The sequence below is a fragment of the Camellia sinensis genome, chromosome 13 (genome assembly GCF_055761805.1).
Source record: "Camellia sinensis isolate YWXY chromosome 13, ASM5576180v1, whole genome shotgun sequence".
In the NCBI taxonomy this organism is placed as follows: domain Eukaryota; kingdom Viridiplantae; phylum Streptophyta; class Magnoliopsida; order Ericales; family Theaceae; genus Camellia; species Camellia sinensis.
The window spans coordinates 91,751,749-91,774,507 of record NC_138973.1 but is presented as its reverse complement, the minus strand read 5'-3'; the positions used below and the strand labels follow the sequence as shown (position 1 = coordinate 91,774,507).

General features: G+C 40.4%; 1 protein-coding gene across 1 annotated transcript; it reads left to right on the top strand.

Moving 5' to 3' along the window:
* Window positions 1-5,434: 5,434 nt before the first annotated feature.
* Window positions 5,435-6,328, top strand: LOC145805552 (uncharacterized). The gene has a single exon (XM_082900711.1). It carries the CDS (start codon window positions 5,435-5,437, stop codon window positions 6,326-6,328), a length of 894 nt encoding a protein of 297 aa, XP_082756837.1.
* The last annotated feature ends 16,431 nt before the right edge of the window (window positions 6,329-22,759 follow it).

The following is a 22,759-nucleotide window of genomic DNA, read 5'->3' as shown; positions in this document are numbered from 1 at the left end:
TGAAGTAAAAGGGCTAGAGTTGAGAAAACTTGTAGTCCTAACTTCTTAACATTTCCACTTGAGAAAGAGCCTCGAACTTTCAAAGAAGCAATGTCAACTTCTGAAGCTCCTTTATGGAAAGAAGCTATTAACAGTGAAATTGAATCCATATTACAAAATTATACTTGGGAATTGGTGGATCTTCCACAAGGTTTTAAACCTGTTGGATATAAATGGATATTCAAAAGAAAATGAAATCGGATGGATCAATTGACAAATACAAACCAATACTTGTGGTCAAGGGTTGTAGGCAAACTGAAGGAGTGGATTACTTCGATACCTATTCACCTGTAACAAGGATCACATCCATTAGAATGTTAATTGCAATTACTGCTTTAAACAATCTAGAAATATATCAAATGGATGTAAAGACTGCATTCTTGAATGGTGATCTGAATGAAGAAATTTACATAGAACAACCAGAAGGTTTTGTCATACCAAGCAAAGAGAAGAAAGCGTACAAATTAGGAAAATCATTGTATGGTTTGAAATAAGCACCAAAACAATGACATGAAAAATTTGACAACGTCATCATGATATATGGATTTAAAATCAATGAGTGTGACAAATGTGTTTATGTTAAAAACATTGAGAAATGTTATGTCATTGTTTGCCTATATGTAGATGATATGTTAATTACGGGTAGTAATAGTGGAATGATCTATTCAACCAAGAAAATGTTGAACACTAAGTTTGACATGAAAGATATGGGAGTAGCATATGTGATTTTAGGAATGAAAATTACTAAAACATCTTAAGGATATGTTTTGTCTCAAACTCACTATGTTCACAAAATTCTTGAAATATTCAATAAGCATGACAACTGTCATGTAAAGACACTTGTGGATTCTAACCTTCATTTAATGAAAAATAAAGGTGAAAGCATATAACAATTGGAATACTCCCGAATAATTGGAAGCCTAATGTATCTCATGAGTTGCACATGTCCTAATATAGCGCATGCAATAAGTAAATTGAGTAGATACACTAGTAACCTAGGAAAAGACCATTGGATAGCAATAGTTAGGGTTCTTAGATACCTAAGATACACTCGTGACTATGGGCGGTACTATACTAGATATCCAGCGGTTTTAGAAGGGTACTGTGACGCTAATTGGATATTTGACACTAACGATTCTAAATCTATTAGTGGATATGTCTTTACCTTGGGAGGTGGAGCGGGCTCTTGGAAATCTTCTAAACAGACTTGCATAGCTAGATTTACAATGGAATCTGAATTTATTGCTTTAGACAAAGCAAGAGAAGAAGCAGAATGGCTTCGTAATTTCTTAGAAGATATTCCAATGTGGCCGAAACCTGTGCCAGTGATTTGCATTTATTGTGATAGTTAAACCGCAATGGCTAGGGCACAAAATCATATGTATAACGGTAAGTCTCATCACATTTGTCGTAGACATAACATCGTTAGGGAACTGCTCTTTAATGGAATAATTTCCATTGAGTTTATAAGGTCAAAAGAAAATATAGTGGATCCGTTGACAAAGGCTTTGACCAGAGAGCAAGTGTTGCGATCATCGAGGGGAATGAGACTAAAGTCTATCACATAAGAGTAATTGTGGGAGCCGAATATCTGTTATACGTAGGAAAACCAAATGAATTTGAAGAAAATCAGGATATATACTATTTGACTCCGTCCTGGGGGACCCTGAAGCCAAATAGTTAAATCGGCCATAGAATCAGACGTACAAGAAGCCGAGTGCGAATAGGCACATGACAAAATGGCCGAGTGAGCAATTATGCGCAGGATTAAAAGTGGGCCCGACCCCCGAGACCAGGGACGAGTATAAAAGAGAGGAGCATCAACCAAAGAGAGGTATGTGTGAACAGATTAAAGAAACTTAAACCACAAGCAAACGAGAGTATACTAACTAGTCCGTCGGAGTGCTAATTTCAGCACCCCCGACCGGAGTGTTAATCCCTTTTTCAGGTGGCAATCTAAGGATCAGGGATGTCCTTTAGGATCTTAGAGTATTTCCAAACCATCTCTCCACAATTGGCGCTGTCTGTGGGAATACTCAAGCACATCCATGGCGGGCATAACAGAGGATCCTCCGATGGTCGCTGACGAAACTACACCAAGAGATGACCTCACTCCAAGAAACATGCTTGGACCAAAGAATATCGCCACATGACGAGCCATGAACTACGATTCAGTAGCTCAGACCTCACCCTCAACTTCTGGGCATGAGACAATGTAAACGATTATGGATCAAGCAAAGCAAAATGAACAACGGCTGGCAAACATGATGGCTGAGAACAAGCGCCTGCGCCAGGATTTGGCCTTGGAGGTGGTGAAATCCCAACAGGCCGCATACCAAGACCGGGGTCAACCTTCGGGAAAGAAGGATGGTCGACGACGTCGACTTCAGAAATGCGAAAATGATAGTGATTCTGACTCATTATCCCTGGAACCCAGAAAGAAAGAACGAGTTGATGTATCCAACTCATCTGAAGGAAGTCTGTATGTACGGGAGGGAGAAGCAATGATTCAGATGAAGAAGATAAGCATAACCCTTTTGTGCGACGAATTGCAAGAGTTGTGCTACCCAAAAAGTTCAAAGCACCGTCGTTCACCCTTTACGACGGAAAATTGGACCCCACTAATCACATTCGTCATTATAAGCAAGCAATGACACTTCATGCTGGTGATGAAGCCCTCATGTGTCAAATATTTCCAAGCACTCTGGGACCATTGGCCATCAGGTGGTATTATAAACTGGAGTCGACATCGATTAAGAGCTTCCACCAACTCCAAAAGTCATTCAAGGCAAGATTCATCACAAATGAGATCTAGCCAAAGCAAGCCGATTCTCTCTGGGCCATGCAAATTAAACCAGAAGAAACCCTTCATGAATATTCGGTCCACTATTGAGAATACTTTAATATGGTGAATGATGCTTGCAATGACTCCATAGCCATCACTGCCTTTAAGATGGGATTGCATCCTGATAGTCCCCTTGCAGTTCATTGACTAGACGGCTTCCCAAAACAGTCTAGGTGTTAATGAAGAAAGTCAAAGAATATTGCAAGGTGGAAGACGATGCTTTACGGGTCAAGGACGGACAGAAAGCCGCTAAAATAGCTCCGTCGGGAATTGTTTAGCCGATTAGCGTCGTGCCATCAAGAAACCCCGAGTCGCAGAATCGGACTAAACGAGACAAAAGGTGTGACTCGCCCTGATCAAATGATCAATGTACACATCGAGCGAGTGAACAATATCAAGTGGACAACAAGCGCACAAGGTGCTTAGACAAGAAGTACACGGAGTTAACAGAGCTGATTGGTAAAATTTTATCGAAAGTCCAACACCTTCCATTCTTCAAGTGGCCGCCCAAGATGATGGGATCTCCCGACACGAAGGGACAGGATAAACGGTGTAAAGATCACGGTCATGACACCGACCTATGTTATGCACTGAAGGATCACTTGGAGGAGCTAGTGTAAGACAGCCGGCTGGCACAACACGTCCGGAAGAATAGTTCATCAAACATAGTAGCCTTACGGCCAAACTCGCCCTCATTCGGTGTAATTCATATGATATACAGCTTGCTGGCATCATCTGAGGTGTATATGATTTAGGTGCAATCTAGGCCGATCACACCAGCAAAACGGCCCCATGAAACTGGAAAGATTAGTTTTGATGACACCGACTTAGTTGGAGTGACTCTCCCCCATACTGATCCCCTCGTAGTTGAGCTGCGCGTGAACAAATTTGCCATTGAGCGTGTTCTCATTAATCAAGGAAGTACTTCGGAAATAATGTATTACAAAACATTTGTCAAGCTCGACTTCACTGACTCAGATCTATCGTCGGCTGATTATCCATTATTCGGCTTCAATGCTAACCTGGAGTATCCATTGGGAAAAATCACGCTACCAGTTCCAGGCAGGCACCAAATCAGTAGATGTAGAATTCTTGGTTGTTAAACTTCCTTTGCCATACAATCTCATCATGGGAAGAACTTGGTTGCATACCATGCAGGCCGTGCCAAGCACCTACCACCAGTTACTTCGCTCCCCAACTGAGTACGACATTGAACAGATTCGGGGTTCTTAGAAATCGGCATTGGCATGCTATTTGGTGGTCGCAAAAAGACCAAAAGAGCTAGAAGTGAACTCGATTGAGGTACCAGATTGGGAAAGCCTTGAAGACGTTGGGAAGATACGTAGTGAAAAGGAAACAAAAGCCCCGGATCGGGTCCAAATCAATGGGGATCCTGACAAGTTCTTCATGATCGGCGCTTCCTTGATCGAGGTCGACAGGAACGATCTCGTCTCCTTCTTACTCGGCAACCTCGACGTATTTGCATGGTCACCGTACAAGATGCCAGGGGTAGATCCATCTGTGGCTCAGCACCGCTTAAACGTCGATCCAAAATGCAGGCCAGTCATCTATAGAAGTCGGCGGTCCATTGTGCGGCATACCTTGGCCGTTGTTGAAGAGGTTGATCGATTACTTGATGCCGGGGCAATCCGAGAAGTAACCTATCCTACATGGTTGTCCAATACCATAGTAGTAAAAAAGAAGAATGGATCTTGGCGTGTTTGTGTGAATTTCACAGACTTGAACAAAGCTTGTCCCAAGGACTGTTTTTCCCTCCCCAGAATAGACCAACTTATTGATTCAACGGCCCATCATCAACGCATGAGCTTCTTGGATGCTTACAGAGGCTACCATCAAATTGCCATGCACCCAGAGGACCAAGAAAAAATCGCATTCCTCACACCAAGAGAAACATATTGCTACAAGGTCATGCCCTTCGGGCTGAAGAATGTGGGGGCAACTTACCAAAGACTAGTGACTGCCATGTTTAAGGAACAACTCGGCCGTACCATGGAAGTATACATCGACGATATGGCGGTCAAGTGCATGGAAAAGCGAACTCATTTAGCTAATTTGGCAGAAACATTCAGCATTCTTCGAAAATACAAAATGAAGCTGAATGCTTCCAAATGTGCATTTGGCATCGAATCTAGCAAATTCCTTGGCTACATGGTTAACCATCGCGGAATCGAAGCTAAACTGAGGCAAATCACAACAATTCTAGAGCTTGGCTCTCCGCGGTCGGTCAAAGAAGTTCAGAAGCTGATGGGAATGGCTGCCGCACTTAACAGGTTCATTAGTCGTTCCACAGATCACTGCCAACAATTCTTTCACACACTTCGGCAAGGTAAGGCTTTTGAATGGACCCCCGAGTGCCAAGCCTCTTTAGACGGCTTGAAGACTTATCTCCTATCAATACCACTCTTGGCAACACCTTCGGCTGGTGATCTGCTCATTTTGTATCTGACAGTATTCGACCGGGCGGTCAGCGTCGTACTGTTGTAGGAAGAACTTGGGGAGCAGCGACCAGTTTATTATGTGAGCAAAGCAATGGCTGACACTAAAACACGTTATCTTTCGTTGGAAAAGCTCATCCTTGCTCTCGTGAGGGCTGCAAGAAAATTGATGCATTACTTTCAGGGGCATACCATTGGGGTACTAACGGACTATCCCCTCCGTTCAGTGCTTTGCAGTGCCGAAGCATTGGGGCGCGTTTCAAAATGGGTTCTGGAACTTGGTCAGTATGATATCCAATTTTTACCCAGAACTTCCATGAAGGGGCAAGTGCTCGCCGACTTTGTAGTCGAACTCATGGGATCCCTTGCTGACTTTAGGTCCGAACAAGTGCAGCCTAAGCCGGGCTGGAGAGTATATGTTGGAGACATTTGGAAAATGCATTGTGACGGGTCATCCAACCAACGAGACAGTGGGGCTGGCGTAGTAATCATGACCCCCAAAGGGGCAATAATCGAGCAGGCTGTCAAATGGGGCTTTGATGCATCAAACAACAAGGCCGAATACGAAGCACTGTTTACCGGCCTACGGAATGCACTTCTGCTTGGTGCGCGGCGTCTGCTTGTTTTCTATGATTCAAAACTAGTCATCAACCAGTTGAAGGGAGAATATGCAGCCAAAAATGACTGCATGTCAGCCTACATGAAAACGACGAATTCTTTGCTCGCAAAATTCGATCATCATGAATTAAATCAGATAACCCGGGATCAAAACACACATACGGACGCCCTGGCTTGCCTGGCCTCTGCCATTAACTCAGAGATTAAACGGACAATTGAAGTAGGATTTATCCCTGAGTCGAGCATTGCCTCTTTTGAATCAGGTCATATCAACATCATTGAACTAGTTCCAAGTTGGATGGACCCTATCATTTCATTCCTTTCCTCCGAGAAGATCTCGACAGACAAGAAAGAAGCACATAAACTGTAAAACAAAGCCCTGTGATACTACTTGGATCCGCAGGAAAAGCTCTACAAAAAAATCCCTTTCTAGTCCGTACCTAGAATGTGTTCACCCGGAAAAAGTTGAGGAACTCCTAGGTGAAATATATGAAGGCAGTTGTGGTGCCCATTCAGGCGGGCGTTCTTTAGCCCATCAAGCTGTAACATAAGGGTACTATTGGCCGACCATGAGAACAGATGCCGAGTGTTATGTCAAGAAATGCAAACAATGCCAGAAGTTTTTCCCTTTAACTCATCTGCCTGTCGAGGAGTTAAACTCTATCACCAGTCCTTGGTTGTTCGCTCAATGGGGACTTGATATCGTTAGACCATTGTCACGGGCCCCAGGGAACAAGCGATTCTTGATTATCGCGACAGATTACTTCACAAAATGGGTCGAAGCGAAGGCACTGACACATATTCGAGATACTGACGTTAAGCGTTTTATATGGAAAAACATCATAATGCAATTTGGCATACCAAGAGCACTTGTTTCAGATAACAGCACCCAGTTTGATTATGGCATTTACCAAGAATTATGCAACACGTACGATATTCGGCCCTACTTTTCCTCGCCGGCATATCCACAAAGCAATGGTCAAGCGGAGGCCTCCAACAAAGTCATCCTGGACGGCATCAAGAAAAGGTTGGAGAAAGCTAAAGGCCGATGGGTTGAAGAGCTGCCCAGTGTGTTGTGGGCTCATCACACTACTCCAAAGCGATCCACTAGGGAAATGTCGTTCGCTCTATGCTTTGGAACGCAAACAATCATCTCCCTGGAGATCGGTCTACCCACTCTAAAAACGAAAGTTTTTGACTTGGGCCGTAATGACATGATGTTGGCGTTGGACTTGACTCTCATTAAGGAACGCCGAGACCGTGCCCTTGCTTTTATGGCACGGTATCAGCAACAGCTCGCTAAATCATATAATCAATGCATACAGATGCGTCGTTATACACCTGGCAAATTGGTCCTCAAGAAAGTGCTTCCCGTTATTAGAAATCCTGCTGACGGAAAGTTAGGCCCCAATTAAGATGGCCCTTATCAGGTTGAATCAATCGCCGGCACAGGCACATATCAGCTCAAAGACATGTCTGGAAGAAGTTTGCCACGTCCTTGGAATTCTAGGCATTTGTGTAAATTTTATCATTAACCCAACCTGTATGGCATGGTAGCCTGTTTTGAATTTTTGCTATGTACAGCTTTCACTTTCCAATGTAATGCCTTTTTTCTCCCTGCTTTGTGAATTTTGGTTCGGTAACAAAAGCCTCCGAATTCGGAGACCCATTCGTGAATGACACATTTGGGCCGAATAAGCCTCCGAATTCAGAGCTCCCTTTGTGGATATCATGATTGGCCAAGACAAAAGCCTCCAAATTCGGAGCCCCATCCATGAATGACACGTTTAGGCCGAATAAGCCTCTGAATTCGGAACGCCTTTTGTGTATCACGATTGGCCAAGCCAAAAGCCTCCGAATTTGGAGCCCCAGCCATGAATGCCACGTTTAGGCTGAATAAACCTCCGAATTCAGAGCCCCATCTGTGAATGACACGTTTGGGCCGAATAAGCCTCCGAAGTCGGAGCGCCCTTCGTGTATCACGATTGGCTAAGCCAAAAGCCTCCGAATTTGGAGTCCCATCTGTGAATGACGCGTTTGGGCCGAATAAGCCTCTGAATTCGGAGTGCCTTTCGTGGATATCACGATTGGCCAAGATATAAGTCTCCGAATTCGAAGCGCCCTTCGTAGATATCACGATTGGCCAAGATATAAGCCTCCAAATTCGGAGTGCCCTTCGTGGATATCACGATTGGCCAAGATAAAAGCCTCCGATTCGGAGCGCCCTTCGTGGATATTGCGATTGATAAGCGCAAACGAGATTGAGATAAAGTAGTAGATGGTCATGACTTAATTTACAAATATTGATTGAAACAATATACAGACATTCAAAATAAAATGTTGCATTAAATTGAACGTGAATACATGATTTATATAAAAACGGAACAATGTAAATAATATACATAAAAATTATTTGGCTCTATCTTTGTCGTCAGTCTTCTTGCCGTCGAATGCCTCAAATGGAAAAGTATAACTCTGATATAAAGACGACGCCGAATCAACGACCATGGCCTGGAGGGCCTTGATCCATCCATGCTTAAATCTACGATTTTTGCATCGACAAACTTCCTCTGCTAGTTTTTCCTTCGTCTTGTCTATTCCAATTTTTCGGGCGTCATGGAAGCCTTGTTCATTGGAGCTTTCACAGCTTCTATTGTGAACATGCTCCCCGTTTCTCGATCGGCAATCGTGTGATCCAAAATTTGCCGATTTACTCGTTCTGCGACAATCAGGTTCACTTGACTCGCTGGCTGAGTTTCTGAGGTTTTAGCTTTCTTTAGCTCATTTTTGGCTCTCTCTACGCGAGCTTCCAAGCTCCGAATGCAACCGTCCTTTTGCTCTATCGCTCTTCGTGCGGCACGAAGACACATGCCGATTTCATAGGAGGTATTTAACCCCTTTACTGCTCGATGGACACCCTCCCAAAAAACTTCGTAATCAGCTTGGCCGACCATCGACTGCTAGACTTCTGGCGAAAAAATCTATCGAGCGAACTCGACTGCCACGTTTGGGTCGTGAATAATCGAATTTGCTTCCGTCATCAGTTTGTTCCCAACGAAGACTGAAAAACACAACGGGCACAGTGGCCCACTGGTTTCTCCTCTCGAACGAGGGGAGTTACCTCGTTGCTGCTTCTCCTTCCTAGGTGACCTACTTCGACGATGTGGGAAGTGACGCCTCTCACGCTCCCCCGACATCTTACTCCCCGTGTGCGTAGGCTCGACACCTCGATTCATCTCCGCGTCCAGTTTCGCCAGTGTCCTACCCTCCCCTTTACTGTTGAAGAATAGTTTTCTTGCCATCCATAGTCGTCCAGCTTCGTTTGACGCAATACCATTTTCCCTCTCGCAATTTGTTGGATTTGAATGCAAAAATGGCACCTATGCGCAAACAGCCCCCACACCATTTATTAATTACGAGTGCAGCATTCCCGAGGCGATCTCTTCAATACTCTGCGCCAAAATTTCAGAGCTTTGCGCTGCTAAGTGATATGCCCCAGCCAATCCACGAACTACCGATATTCGGTAGTCTCGTTCATTCATTAGCTGGGGCAAGGACAGATTCAGCAATCTATTCGGGTAAATTTCAAAGCTTTGCGCTGCTAAGTGGATGTGCCCCAGCCAATCCATGAACTACCGATATTCGGTGGTCCCGTTCATTCATTAGCTGGGGCAAAGGCAGATTCATCAATCTATTCGGCTAAATTTCAATGCTCTGCGTCGTTAAGTTGATGTGCCCCAGCCAATCCATGAACTACCGATATTCGGCGGTCCCGTTCATTCATTAGCAGGGCAAGGTCAGATTCATGAATTTATTCAGCTAAATTTCAAAGCTTTACGCCACTAAGTGGATGTGCCCCAACCAATCCATGAACTACCGATATTCGGCGGTCCTGTTCATTCATTAGTTGGGGCAAGGGCAGATTCATTAATCTATTCAGCTAAATCTCAAAGCTTTGCGCCGCTAAGTGATGTGCCCCAGCCAATCCATGAACTACCGATATTTGGTGGTCCCGTTCATTCATTAGCTGGGGCAAGGTCAGATTCATTAATGTATTCGGCTAAATTTCAAAGCTTTGCACCGCTAAGTTGATGTGTCCCAGCAAATCCATGAACTACCGATATTCGGTGGTCCCGTTTATTCATTAGCTGGGGCAAGGTAAGATTCATCAATGTATTCGGCTAAATTTCAAAGCTTTGCACCGCTTAGTGATGTGCCCCAGCAAATCCATGAACTACCGATATTCGGTGGTCCTGTTCATTCATTAGCTGGGGCAAGGTTAGATTCATCAATCTATTCAACTAAATTTCAAAGTTTTGCGCCGCTAAGTGGATGTGCCCCAGCCAATCCATGAACTACCGATATTCAGCGATCCCGTTCATTCATTAGCTGGGGTAAGGGAAGATTCATTAATATATTCGGCTAAATCCCAAAGATACGCAGTTATTTTATCCCCAAATTAAATTACTCATTTCATGATTTTATATCCTACTTAGCTGTTATCTAGCACATGCAGCAGACAGACAAAAAGACAAAGAAAATTTTCATTAATAAATTGAGTACAAATAGTAGTCATTTTACAAATGAAAATTACCCTACATTTAACTTCTAACCAAAATAAATAAACAAAAATCTACAAAAACTACGCACACAAGATGCCTAACAAAAATCAAAATTACTCCCTAGTCAATCTTCAAGGTCAGACTCCAGCGGCTCAACGTCCACCTGCTCATATGGAATCAGCTGTGTCAATGTCACATTAGCGGCAGCGAGGGCTTTGAGCCAGTTGTGTTTGAAGCCCCAATTCTCGAACGTAGGTACTTCCTCCATGTAATTTTCCAAGGTGACGTCCTTCCCAGCTTGGAATGCTTTGGAAATCTCGAAGTCGGCTATTTCATTTTCCTTCTTCGATGTTTCCAAATCAACCTCCAGTTTGGCAATCACCTCCTTGGCTAACTTGAGCGCATCATCGCTCGCGTTCGCCCTCTCTTCGGCAAGCAACCTGAGTTGGTCGGAACTCTTGGCCTTTTTGACCTCGACCTCGGCTCTCGCTTGTTCTTCAGCCGTTTTCATTGCCTCGAACTCGGCTTTGAGAGAGGCCTTCGTGGCCTTGCTCTTTTCATTTTCAACTTCGATTGTGAGAAAGTCGATTTGTTCAATAGCATCATGTTGACAGCGGCCAATCTCAGCTATCCTGCCCGCTGCCTGCAAAATAAGGAATTAGAGTCAAATAAAAAATAAAAATAACAAATATAGGCGCAAGACTGCAGACAAGGCTCAAGTCATGTACCAATATAGCTGATTGAGCAGCTAATGTTATAGACAGCAAATCCGGCTCCGCTTGAAAGGTTGCTCTGTCAACCGGCAGGGAAATTGAAGAGGCCATGCTTAAGGCCACAGCAGGGTCTTTCACAGTCGATGCATCAGAAGCAATCGACACGTTCTTTAACCTTGGTTGTATGATAAACGGCACAACCAAGTCCAACACCTCTATGTGTGGCCGTTTATCAATTAGGTTTTCTGCAAAGTTAGCTTCATGCTCAGCAGGGCATTTTTCCCCCCTATGCTCGATCTCCTGATTGCCCTGTTGATCGACAATGTGCTCTATTTCGGCCGTATCAATCTGAATCGTTTCTTCCACGGGAGCAGGCGGAGAAGACTCGGTCCCAGCAACAGGTGGAAGTTCTGATCGGTTGGTTTCGGCTTTCCTCTGGGCGGCCATCGTCTCAACAGTTTTTCTCTTGGTCATCTGCGTGAGCGACTCCCCAGCCATGTTCTTAGGATATGCGCCGGGAAGGTCCCCTATGTCGGTAAAAATATCTTCAAAGGAGACGTCTACTCGGCCTGAAGTGGATAGAGGGTTGTGTGGAGGATTGAGGCTGGCTTATTCAAAAGCCAAATTTAAAGCCGCATCAACCTCCTCCCCGAGACTATCGGATCTATCTAAGGTGGACTGATTTGGCTACTCAGCAACTTCTTCGGCTATTTGTTCGTTCGCCGGTTCTAAATCTGAAGCTTCAAGACCAATCTCCCTAAGACTTTTGAAGTTTGGGAAAATAAGCGCTGTAAGCTGTTGTTCGCCTCTTGGAATCAGAATGTTATCTGCAGGTGATAACGTAGCGTAAGTTGGCTCGAATCTCAGAAGTATGTTGGCCGCCCTCCCTTACTTTTGGAGGTTTGGACAGTCAAAGAATTGGACCACGGTTTTGATTTGCGCAAGTACAATGTCGTCAGCTTAGACCAGAACTTTCTTCAAATCGTTACCTGCGTAGATAAAATGGTAAGTGCATAGAACCTAAGCCGGGTAATTATATATAAAATACACATTGAGGACTATGCTACCGCCTGGTTCACCTTTTCGTCTAGACATAAGATCTAGGCGATCTTCGCCTTCGCCGAATTCCCAATTACCTCGGACAACGACCATGACATCGCCAACACGCTTGCCAGAGCTGGCAAGCATAGTCACCAAATGATGGTCGGAGTCCTTAGCCCTGCGAAAGTAGCGCCCCCGCCGGCTAGAAGATTTGGCCAAGCATAGCAATACCAAATTGTAGGGATTCCAAGATTGAGCCTAAGGCGTCGGTTTGATTCTACAATTCCCATTATGATTTGGTAAAAGTTTACGTTAGGCTGAGAAGGGATTAGACCCCAGTGACGAAGGACGACCCTCAAAAATGGGTGAAGGGGGAAACGGACTCCGCCCTCAGCGATTGACAAGAGAGGAAAGATGATTGTACTCTCATTAGTCCTCTCCATGTCAATTACGCTCTCTGCCATGAGTGACAGATAGACGTCGTTAGGAATAGAAAAATGGCATCGAAAACCATAAACTCGATCTATAGAAAGAAGGGCTTTTAGATGTTTCGCCATCCTAGCCAGTATAGGAAGTACGCTAAACTAAAAAAATAAACTAGGAAATGGGAGTCGAAATGAAGAAGATGAGAACTTACAAGAAGTAAAGAAGACAGTGAGGAGTGGGGAGAAGTTGCGGAGGTCATGAAATGAAGAAGGCAAACTGGCAGGCAACCAAGAAGCTTTGCCTATTCAAAAAGCATACATTCAAAGGGACAGCACGGTTTCAAATCGCATTAAATGAATAAAGTGTACAAAGGGACGGGAAATTATAATGATTCCTAAAAAGCGTAAACGTTCTGACACTTGCGTTGGAATAAGCGAAGCCGCCGTATTTTTGACTCTCTAAGTTCAAGACCAAACATGCCGACTAACTGGCATTAGTAAGATGTTCGGGGGGCAATTGTGGGAGCTGAATATTTGTTATATGTAGGAAAACCAAATGAATTTGAAGAAAATCAGGATATATACTATTCGGCTCCATCTTGGGGGACCCTGAAGCCGAATAGTTAAATCGGTCATAGAATCAGATGTACAAGAAGCTGAGTGTGAATAGGCACACGACAAAATGGCTGAGTGAGCAGTTATGCACTGGATTAAAAGTGGGACCCACCCCCGAAACCAGGGAGGAGTATAAAAGAGAAGAGCATCAACTAAAGAGAGGTATGTGTGAATAGATTAAAGAAACCTAAACCACAAACAAATGGGAGTATACTAACTTGTCTGTCGGAGTGCTTATTCCGACACCCCCGACCAGAGTGTTAATCCCTTTTTCAGGTGGCAATCAGAGGATCAGGGATGTCCTTCAGGATCTTAAAGTATTTCCAAACCACCTCTCCACAGTTATCTTAATGGCAACCCAACCTAGTTGACTGGAGATCCTAAGATATAGGTTTAAAGGGACAATCGAATTAAGAATGACTCATTAGAATCACTAAGGAGTAAAACTCCTACCCATTTCTATGATGAGATAGTGATTACCTGCAGCGATTAATAGGTTAAGCTTTGCTTTTAATGAGACTCATAGCTTGAAAATTCAAGTGGGGTATAACAGGATACTTTAATGGGAATCACCTATATGAGTTTGAATTGGGCCGGTTTTATGAGAATTGAAAAGGCTAAATTCTCTAGAGCACTCATGAATCTAGAAATTGTCTAAAGCCGTCGATGGAGGATCTGATAGCAAGGATCGAGAAGTATGCAAGGGCTAAAGCGTATAATCCAAAGCGCGAAAGTATAACTAAGCATGAGAAGAGGAATAGTTCACCTCGGCAAAACCAATCATCGAGCAGAAACGGAGACAGGAATGAAGAGATGAGGCTGAAGTCTGTACAAACGATCAACAACGTTTTTACATGACTAGGCATATGAATGAATTGTATTAGCTTCTTTTGTTGTCTGTTTTATATGCCTTGCTTGTATGTAATCACTTTATATACGGTAATTTTAGATTTTGAGCATTTTGTAGGACTTCATGTTCTTTTGATGTTATCTAACAGTATGTTGAACTGCTTTCATATGTAGTCTCTTAGTGAGTTGCTTACCGTTAAGATTTAACTTTCTGTGATTTGGGTTATTTTATTGGTTTTGTTAGGTTCTAAAAACTTATCTGTTATTAATTATATTCTTATAATAAGCTATTCATTTATCATTCTAAGTAAAAATTGGGAACAGTAGACTGCAAGTGCTTTGGTGTTTTGTCTACTATAGCTAGTGTTAGTTGACTCCACCAGGTTCTTGGTTCATTCATTTATGTAATATGGATTATTTTGCTTTGGGTTTCAAGGGTCAAGCTAGTTTCTTTTTGAGGTTACTAGCATAGATCTAAATATCGGTCGGTACGTATGATATCGGCTGATTCGTACCAGAAATCAGAGTGCCGATTCGGATATGGACTGGTATATCGGTGAGAATGAAATTCACAGTCATAGCGTTCGAGTCTCGGTACGTAGCGGCCTGAATCCGATACATGGGGTGATACAGTCTGATACAAATTTGCAGTCGCCAGTATGGATGAAATTGGAGCAGAGAACCTATTTTGTTGTTGTGCTTTGTTTTTGGAGAGTTGTTGGAGGTTTTGCTATGTTTTGTTTCTGTTTAGTATTTCTTCTTCTTCTTTTTTTTTTTTTTTTTTTTTGTCTTGTTTTAGTGTCTATCTAAAGCTGGAATATTTTGTTTAGGTTTGGCCGAAAAAGCCATTGTTCTGTAACTTCTGGTTAACCTCAACCATCGTTTAGAGAGAGAGAGAGATGATAGGAATGTTTGTGGTTATATTATGGTATGGGAGATTGAAATGGATAAGAAGAGAGGGATAGAAAGGTACATGAAGGTGCGTGTGTTTATGGTGGATTTGTAGATTGTAAATATATAGAGTTTTCTTTTTTTTTAAAATTCTTTCTATTTATTTGTTTATACACCAACATCAATTTTTAAAAGTTTAACATATCAATTTTTAAAATATTTCCACATCAACTTTTTTTATTGAAGTTCAACATATGCCAAAAAAAACTTGAGGCTAAAATAAATACATATCATTTAGAAAATGAGTCAAAAGTGCTCCTATATATATATATATATATCAAAATTTTAATTAAAATGTGACAAATTAAGGCTAAAAGAGTAAAAAAAAAATGCATAAAATTGAGTTTTAGAGGGATTGCTAATGATTTTTAAAATTTCACGGTCGCGACACCTGATTCCCGATACATACTGGCCGATAGTACCGACACCGATACTCTACGATCGATACCATTACGTTACCCGATACCGCGATTTAGAACTATGGTTACTAGACTTTTTCGGTTTTAGTTGATGGATGCAGAGAACATCCAAGTTGCTTCAACTCAAATTACATGAAAAAGTTATGATCTTAGTAAGCCTGCAATTTGTCTACGAGAAAACTACTCCAACCGCCAATACCTTTTGTGTTTTAGCAATATGAATCCTACAATTATATTTTAAAGAGAACAATGAAACATTTGTCAGGAATTGCTTGCAAGCACTACAGGAACTATAGGTTTTGACGGCGTTTCTTTAACGGCATTTTATGAAACGCCACATTTTATACCATTTAACGGCGTTTTTTAACCGGCGTTTTTGTTTGATATTAAAACGGCACCGTTTAACTATTTGAAGGCGTTGAAAAACGCCTTCAAATGTCCTCTCTCTGGCGAACTGGTAAATACAATCGTTCACTCATCAGGAGGATGCCCTAATCTTTTACTCACTCATCAGCCTATCGTTCGCTCTCTCTCTCTCTCTCTCTCTCTCTCTCTCTTTCTCTCTCTCTCTCTCTCTCTCTCTCTCTCTCTAAACAGATGCCCTAATCTCTTCAAGTAGAAATCAACAGATCGGTTTCGATTTTGATTTCAAAGTTCTCTTACTTTGAATTCTTACGCCTTCTCTGATTTCGATTTCATCTGAATCTCTGATTTCGATTTCGATTTCGATTTCGAAGCTCCACCGCCACCACCATCTGCACCGACGAGGTAGGTGAGTTCTCTCTCTCTCTCTCTCTCTTGCAACCCTCTCTAAACGCTTATCATTCGCAGAGATTTATATCGGTCTTAGTGATTTCATCTAGAGCGATTTCGATTTCGAAGATCCAAAACACCATCTGTACCATCGTCTACTAAAGTAAGCTCCATCGTCTCTCTGTCTCTCTCTGAAACTCTTCATTTCGAAGCTTATTTCAGTGCTGTAATGGAAACATCTCTCTCAATTCATTATTATGATCTTCAATAAAGCCTTATAAAGACTTTGGATGTGGAAGAACTTGTATTGAAAAGAGAAAACAGTGATTCAAAAACACTTGAGCTACATACCAACAACAATAAAAAAGAACATACAATCCAATAAAACACTTGAGCTAGATAGAGTCATTTTCATGGTTTCAAAAGAACAGATCAATCTGTTTCAGCCAAAAAATAAAAATAAAAATAAAAAAAATACAGTAAAAAATCCTCTCCCTATTTGCCTTTGATCATTAAATCCCTCAGCGGTTAAACACAGGACAGGGTACATCAAAGGGAAACTATGTCCCTCTGATGTTTGATACTTGAGTGGCTTACCATTTTTATGTTTTGTTCTTATTCACAAAAGAGAGGAATTATTCATTCTCTCTGTCAAAAAGTAAATAATTTCATGCCATTTTCAATATTCCAGTCAATATTTTCTTTTAAAGAATATCATATGATGTTGTACAAAAGATGAAAATTGAGAGGACAGACATAGTTGATGGCAATAAAATTGCATAGAGCTAATTATGGGGTAGCTAATTGGAATATAGGGATTAATCATAAGATTCTCAAACATTATAGAGTTCATCAAAAAGGAATAATCTAACCTGCAACGAGGTGGAGGACCTTATCTACTCCTCACCTAAAGAGTTCCTCCACTATGCAAGTACAAATACCCCCTTTTCTCTTGTTCAAAATTCAAGTTCTAGATAGCTCCTTATGTGTCCAATGTCCAGTCCTGCTCAGAGAATCTCATATTTTGGGGGAATCCTCCTGACATCTCCTTATGCCTTTCTGAAGAACCACTTCATATGGCCTCACAATTTCCAAAGTTGTCCAATGACCCCCTTAAGCCACTGTAACCCCTGCATTTCTTCGACCACTCTCCTTTAAAGTCATCCCTGTTTAAGTTAAATCTTGACAACCATTTTCAAGTTTGAATAATTCAGGATTCCAAACTCCTGACCCTCCTGTATGGACTAGGAAAGGCACGTCCTTCCACTCTACAAGATGATATTCGTGCTTGCTTCCCATTTTTTTTTTTTTTTGCCTAATGAAATTCATAGACTCTTTGCTATAAATACTAAATTAGTGAAGGTAAACAAGAAGACTTGAACAAGTTTTGATATTTCATGTCTGATACTGTCATTAAATGATGGCTTTATTGTCCACATCCTTGACTGACAAATTTTTTTTTTTTTTTTAATGCTTGATGAGGTATGGATTTTGCAACTTAGTTCATGAGACTTAACTTTTCTTCATCTTATCATAGCTATTTGCTGGTGAAGAAGAGGACTCTGATCTATCCGACAACTTAGTCCATGAGACTTGACTTTTCTTCATCTTATCATGTCCACTGAAAACACACGTGTTTGTGCTTATGACTAAGTTTGGTTAGGATGAAAATGGTCAAAAGTGAGGAAATTTGAAACAAAAAAAGAAAAGAAAAAAAAAAGGTTTGTTTAGCATGAAAATAGTGGTAGTTACAAGAAAATTAATTTTCTTGTACAACTCATTATAGCATGGTAAATAAGATTTCAATTTCTTGTAAAACACACAAGAAAATTTAAATTTGTTATAAAAATAGTTACTTATAATTAGAATTCTTATTTTGTTGTGAATTGTTCATTCTAATCAAAAAAATATTTTTTCTTTTTCTTTTCCTTTTACATTATTTTGTATAATTTTTGCTTTCTATAATTTATTTCTTTTTAATCAAAGTATAGGAATTTAGTTGGATTAGCATCTTTTATTGAATTGGGCTTGTACACTTGTTTAAATGGGTATTTCAAGCTTCAATGATCTTGTATTCTCTTTCTTGTTTTTTTATGAGTTTTGTAGCCTCTTGCCTGGATTCGAGTTCATGAATACTCTCTCTTGTGTGAAATTTTTGCAATTTTTTTTAGAAAGAATGGTGTTTGCCTAATTGAAGAGCATCAGATGGTGTCATAAATTATTTTTTTTATTGTCAATTAAAGGTCTAGATTTGTTCATCATAGACTTGTTCAACATTGGCCCAGATTTTTGGTTGGATTCAAATTTGAATTTGTATGTGATGGCAAATCTCAATCTGATAAGGTTATACACATTCTAAAAGAAAAAATATGTTAAAGACCCTTCAGAAGTCTTGCCTAATTTGATGAGTGAGAGTTAGATCAAATGGCCTCTAAATTTGTTTATGCTATGAGAGCATTATTTATTTAATTTTATATGATTCTCATATGTGTCTGTATTGTCTTCGGGTATGCCCTTTTCTTTATATGTATGTGATAAAATCTTCTTGTTAGTGCTTCTTCAAGTTTTAAGTACTGTTTATAAGTATTTGGTACAAATTCTTCAATTTGTGTTTATTTTGGTGAATCTGATTGCAGTTTATGTTCTGATGCAGGCATGTAAACCAATGAAGACTACAACTTTAATGCTAAGACATGATTTTTGGATATATGTTAGTTTGTGGTTAATGTTAAAACATGATTTTTGGATTTTGGATATGTTAATTTTGTGGGTAATGGTGATTGGATATTAATTGAATGAGAAAGTGAATTAATGCTTCATTACAGCTATTTGAATGAGAGTTATTATTTTATATTAGTGCTATTACAGGTATTTTTTTAGTTCAATCAAATAAAATTAGCACAATTTAAAAAAAAAAGAAGGGATATGACGGCGTTTCTACAAACACCTCGTAGACCCTACTTACTAACGGTCATATTTTTGAAAAAAGATATGACGGCGTTTTTCCAAACCGTCGCTAAATATCGTCAGTGACGTTAGTGTGTGTTTAGTAGGACATTTGGCGGCGTTTAATATCACGACGTTTTTAAAACGCCACAAAGCTATAGCGACGGCCGCGTCCTAGGTGTTTTGGTGCTAAGCGTCGCAAAAGGAATTGGCAGCGTATTTGACACTTATAGCGGTGTTTTTTAAACGTCACTAAAAATCTGTTTTCCAGCAATGAAGCTATGGCAGTTTTGGAGCTTGTAACACCTTCGATCACATTAGCAAATAATTACAGTGTTTCATTTTATTTTATTTTTTAATTTTTAGCAAAAAAGTATAACGACACCTATCAATAGTATTGATTTTTTTTTTTTTTTTTTTTTTTTTTTTTTTTTGAGAACTTGATTAGAAGTATGTGCATGCATTAATATTATCATAGACTGCTCGCTACAAATAACAAGCAATTGCACCTTACTAAAACACAGCAACTTTCTACATTAGTGGCAAGTCGGAAATGAAGTTTTTGCAACAAAGTTTGGAGAAAGTGAAATGGATTTGGTGTCTACGGAAGAGAAGTTTGATATATCTTGAAGCCTTTTGTGACATGGTGTTCTAAAGATTTGAAAATTTGTTGCTTTGTTTTCACATGTTTATATATGAAGATGGAGTTAGCGATTTCGAACAGCGCAGGACTGTTATAGCCCATTTTGTTGATTAATAGAACAGTCAGGATATTTGTAACATGTGGATATTTGTTTTTGCTTTTGGATGTCTTGGTAGGTTAGGCCTCTCATGGTTCATTTTTGAACTCTTTTAGTAAATATGTCATAGCCTTGTTGAGCATGAATTTCATTCCAGCTTCTCTCTCTTTCTCAAGGTTCTGCTTTTGCCAGTTAAGCAAAAACTCTGATTTTGAGCATATTTTTATTTTATTTTATTTGGTAAGTACTTTAATAAATAATCAGAGAATTATATGAGAAGTCCAAAATCATCTTGAGCAGGATGTAAGTCTATTTGTTGATTGAAGACACATAGATGTTATTTTTATGGGGGGCAATTGCATTTCAGTGGAGTCTAGAGTAAATTATTGTATTTTAATGGATGTACATGCACTAGACTATGCATAAATTACTTGAATTTTCATTAAAATGTAAATATTTTTTCTACTTCCCATTAAAATGCAATTTCCCCTTTTTATGGCCAAGTTAAAGTTCCCTCTCTTTAGAATAGTGAAGTTGCTGAAAATGCGTGCAGTCATTTGTTAATTAAAGTTCCTTTTATTCTCAGTGGGGAATTATTTGATAATGCTTTTGATTCATTGATTCATTGCATGCAGTTTTGTTCAGTTTTGAGCTTTGGGTTTTTAAACGGATTTTCATTTATATTTAATGAATTTTTTTAAGGAAATTTTATTTATAAATCTCATCTTAAGGAATGATGATTAGTTTAGTCTCAATAATTTTTTTATAGACCAATTAGTCTCATTAATTTTGAAAAGGTAGATTTAATATATTATTTAGAAATTAGATTTACGGTTATACTCTTATTTCTATTATGTTTCTTCTTTCTTTCTTTTTTTTTCCTTTTTTTTTTTTTTTCTTTTGTGCTAGAAAGGTAAGATATACAATCTATGAGAATCAAATTTGGAATAAATTTTATATGAAAATTTTTTATTTGAAAAACATTTCAAAAAGAGTATAAAAATGAATTGAAATATGAAATTCTTTAAATATTTTAAAAGGATGTGAAAATTTTCAAACATTTCAAAAGGGGTATAAAAACTCGTTAGTAAGTTTTGGATTAATGCATAATTTCAAACTGTAATACTTTAATGTAACACTCAAACGTAACACTTCAAAAGAATTTCTTAGTGTACTGTTTTCAAATATAACACTCCAAAAAAACTCTTTAGTGTACACTCCAATGTAACAAAGAAAACTTCTTAATTTTTTTATTTTTTTATTTTTTTATTTTTTCAAACGTAACACTAGTGTAACACTTCAAAAAAAAGATGTAAGATTTTTTAAACTATTCCAAAAGGAGTACAAAAATTTCTTAATAAGTTTTGGACGAACTTTTTCACATCTTTTTCTTTGATTGATGCCAATGCTTCTGCTTCCACCCATTTTGTGAAGTAGTCTGTTGCTGCGATAAAGAACTTCCTGTTGCCGGGTGCAGTTTGGAGTGGTCCTACTATGTCTAAGCCCCACATTGCGAAAGGCCATGGGCTAGTTAATGGTAGGAGTTCTCTTGCTGGTTGATGTATTTGGTGCGCGAATTTTTGGCATTTCTCACACTTCTTCACATATTTTTCTGAGTCTGCCTGCATGTATGGCCACCAGTATCCTTGTGAAATGGCTCTGTAAGCTAGCGATCTTCCTCCTTGATGGCTTCCACACACCCCTTCGTGTATCTCGTACAAGAATGCTTCTACTTTGCTGGGATGTACACACTTTAGGTAGGGTCCTGAGAATGACTTCTTTTATAATGCCAAGGATGGGGAGAGCCAAAATCGCTGCGATTTTGCTCTTATTCTGTTGGCTTCTTTTTTTTCTTCTGGTAGGATGCCGTCTTTTAAGAACAGGATGATGGGATCCATCCAAGAGGGGCCTAGTTCTGTGCAATATACCTCTTCTACTTCGGGGTCTTCTATGCTTGGTCTAGGTAGGTAGTCGATTAGTAGTGGATGAGGTATGGAGGAGTCTGCCATTGAGGCGAAGCCCGCTAGTTCGTCAGCTCTGCTGTTTTCCTCCCTGCCGATTTGTTCTATTCTTACTACTTCAAATTTCTTGGTCTCTGTTCTGACCAACTCTTGGTACTTGGCCATCCTATCATCCTTTGCTTCATAGTCGCCAGAAATTTGGTTTACTACCAGCTGTGAGTCGCTGTAGAGCATTAGTTCGGTGGCCTTCATGTAGTATGTTGATTTGAGTCCTGCGAGAAGCGCTTCATACTCCGCTTCGTTGTTTGATGCTGGGAAGCCAAGGTGGATTGCTTGCTCTACAACCAGGCCGTCTGGGGAGATGAGGACTATGCCAAGCCCTGCACCATGCCGGTTGGATGCTCCATCCACAAAGAGCTTCCACATCTCTCCAACGAACAACTTCCAGCACGTGGAGGGGTCAGATGATGTCGTGGGGTCAAGAATGGTGATTTCTTCAAGGTCCATGCTTGCTGTCTGCCCCTCGCCATCTGATTGTACTGTTGGTGAGCCTTGGTTTGTTTCTTCCTTGCTGTCTTTAGTTTGGTCTGCCTTGGAGTCTAACTGAGTACCTTTTACTAGGGGTTGCGCTATTCCGGCGTCAACTTCCATCCCTAATTTGGTGGTGTCAGTTAGGTCGACTGGGCAGATATGATGACTTCCAGGAGTAAACTCTGCAATGAAGTCTGCCAAAGATTGGGCTTTTATTGCGGTCCTGGGTTGGAACTTGATGTCGAATTGTCCCAACTCTACTGCCCACTTCAGGATTCGCCCAGAAAAGTTCGCC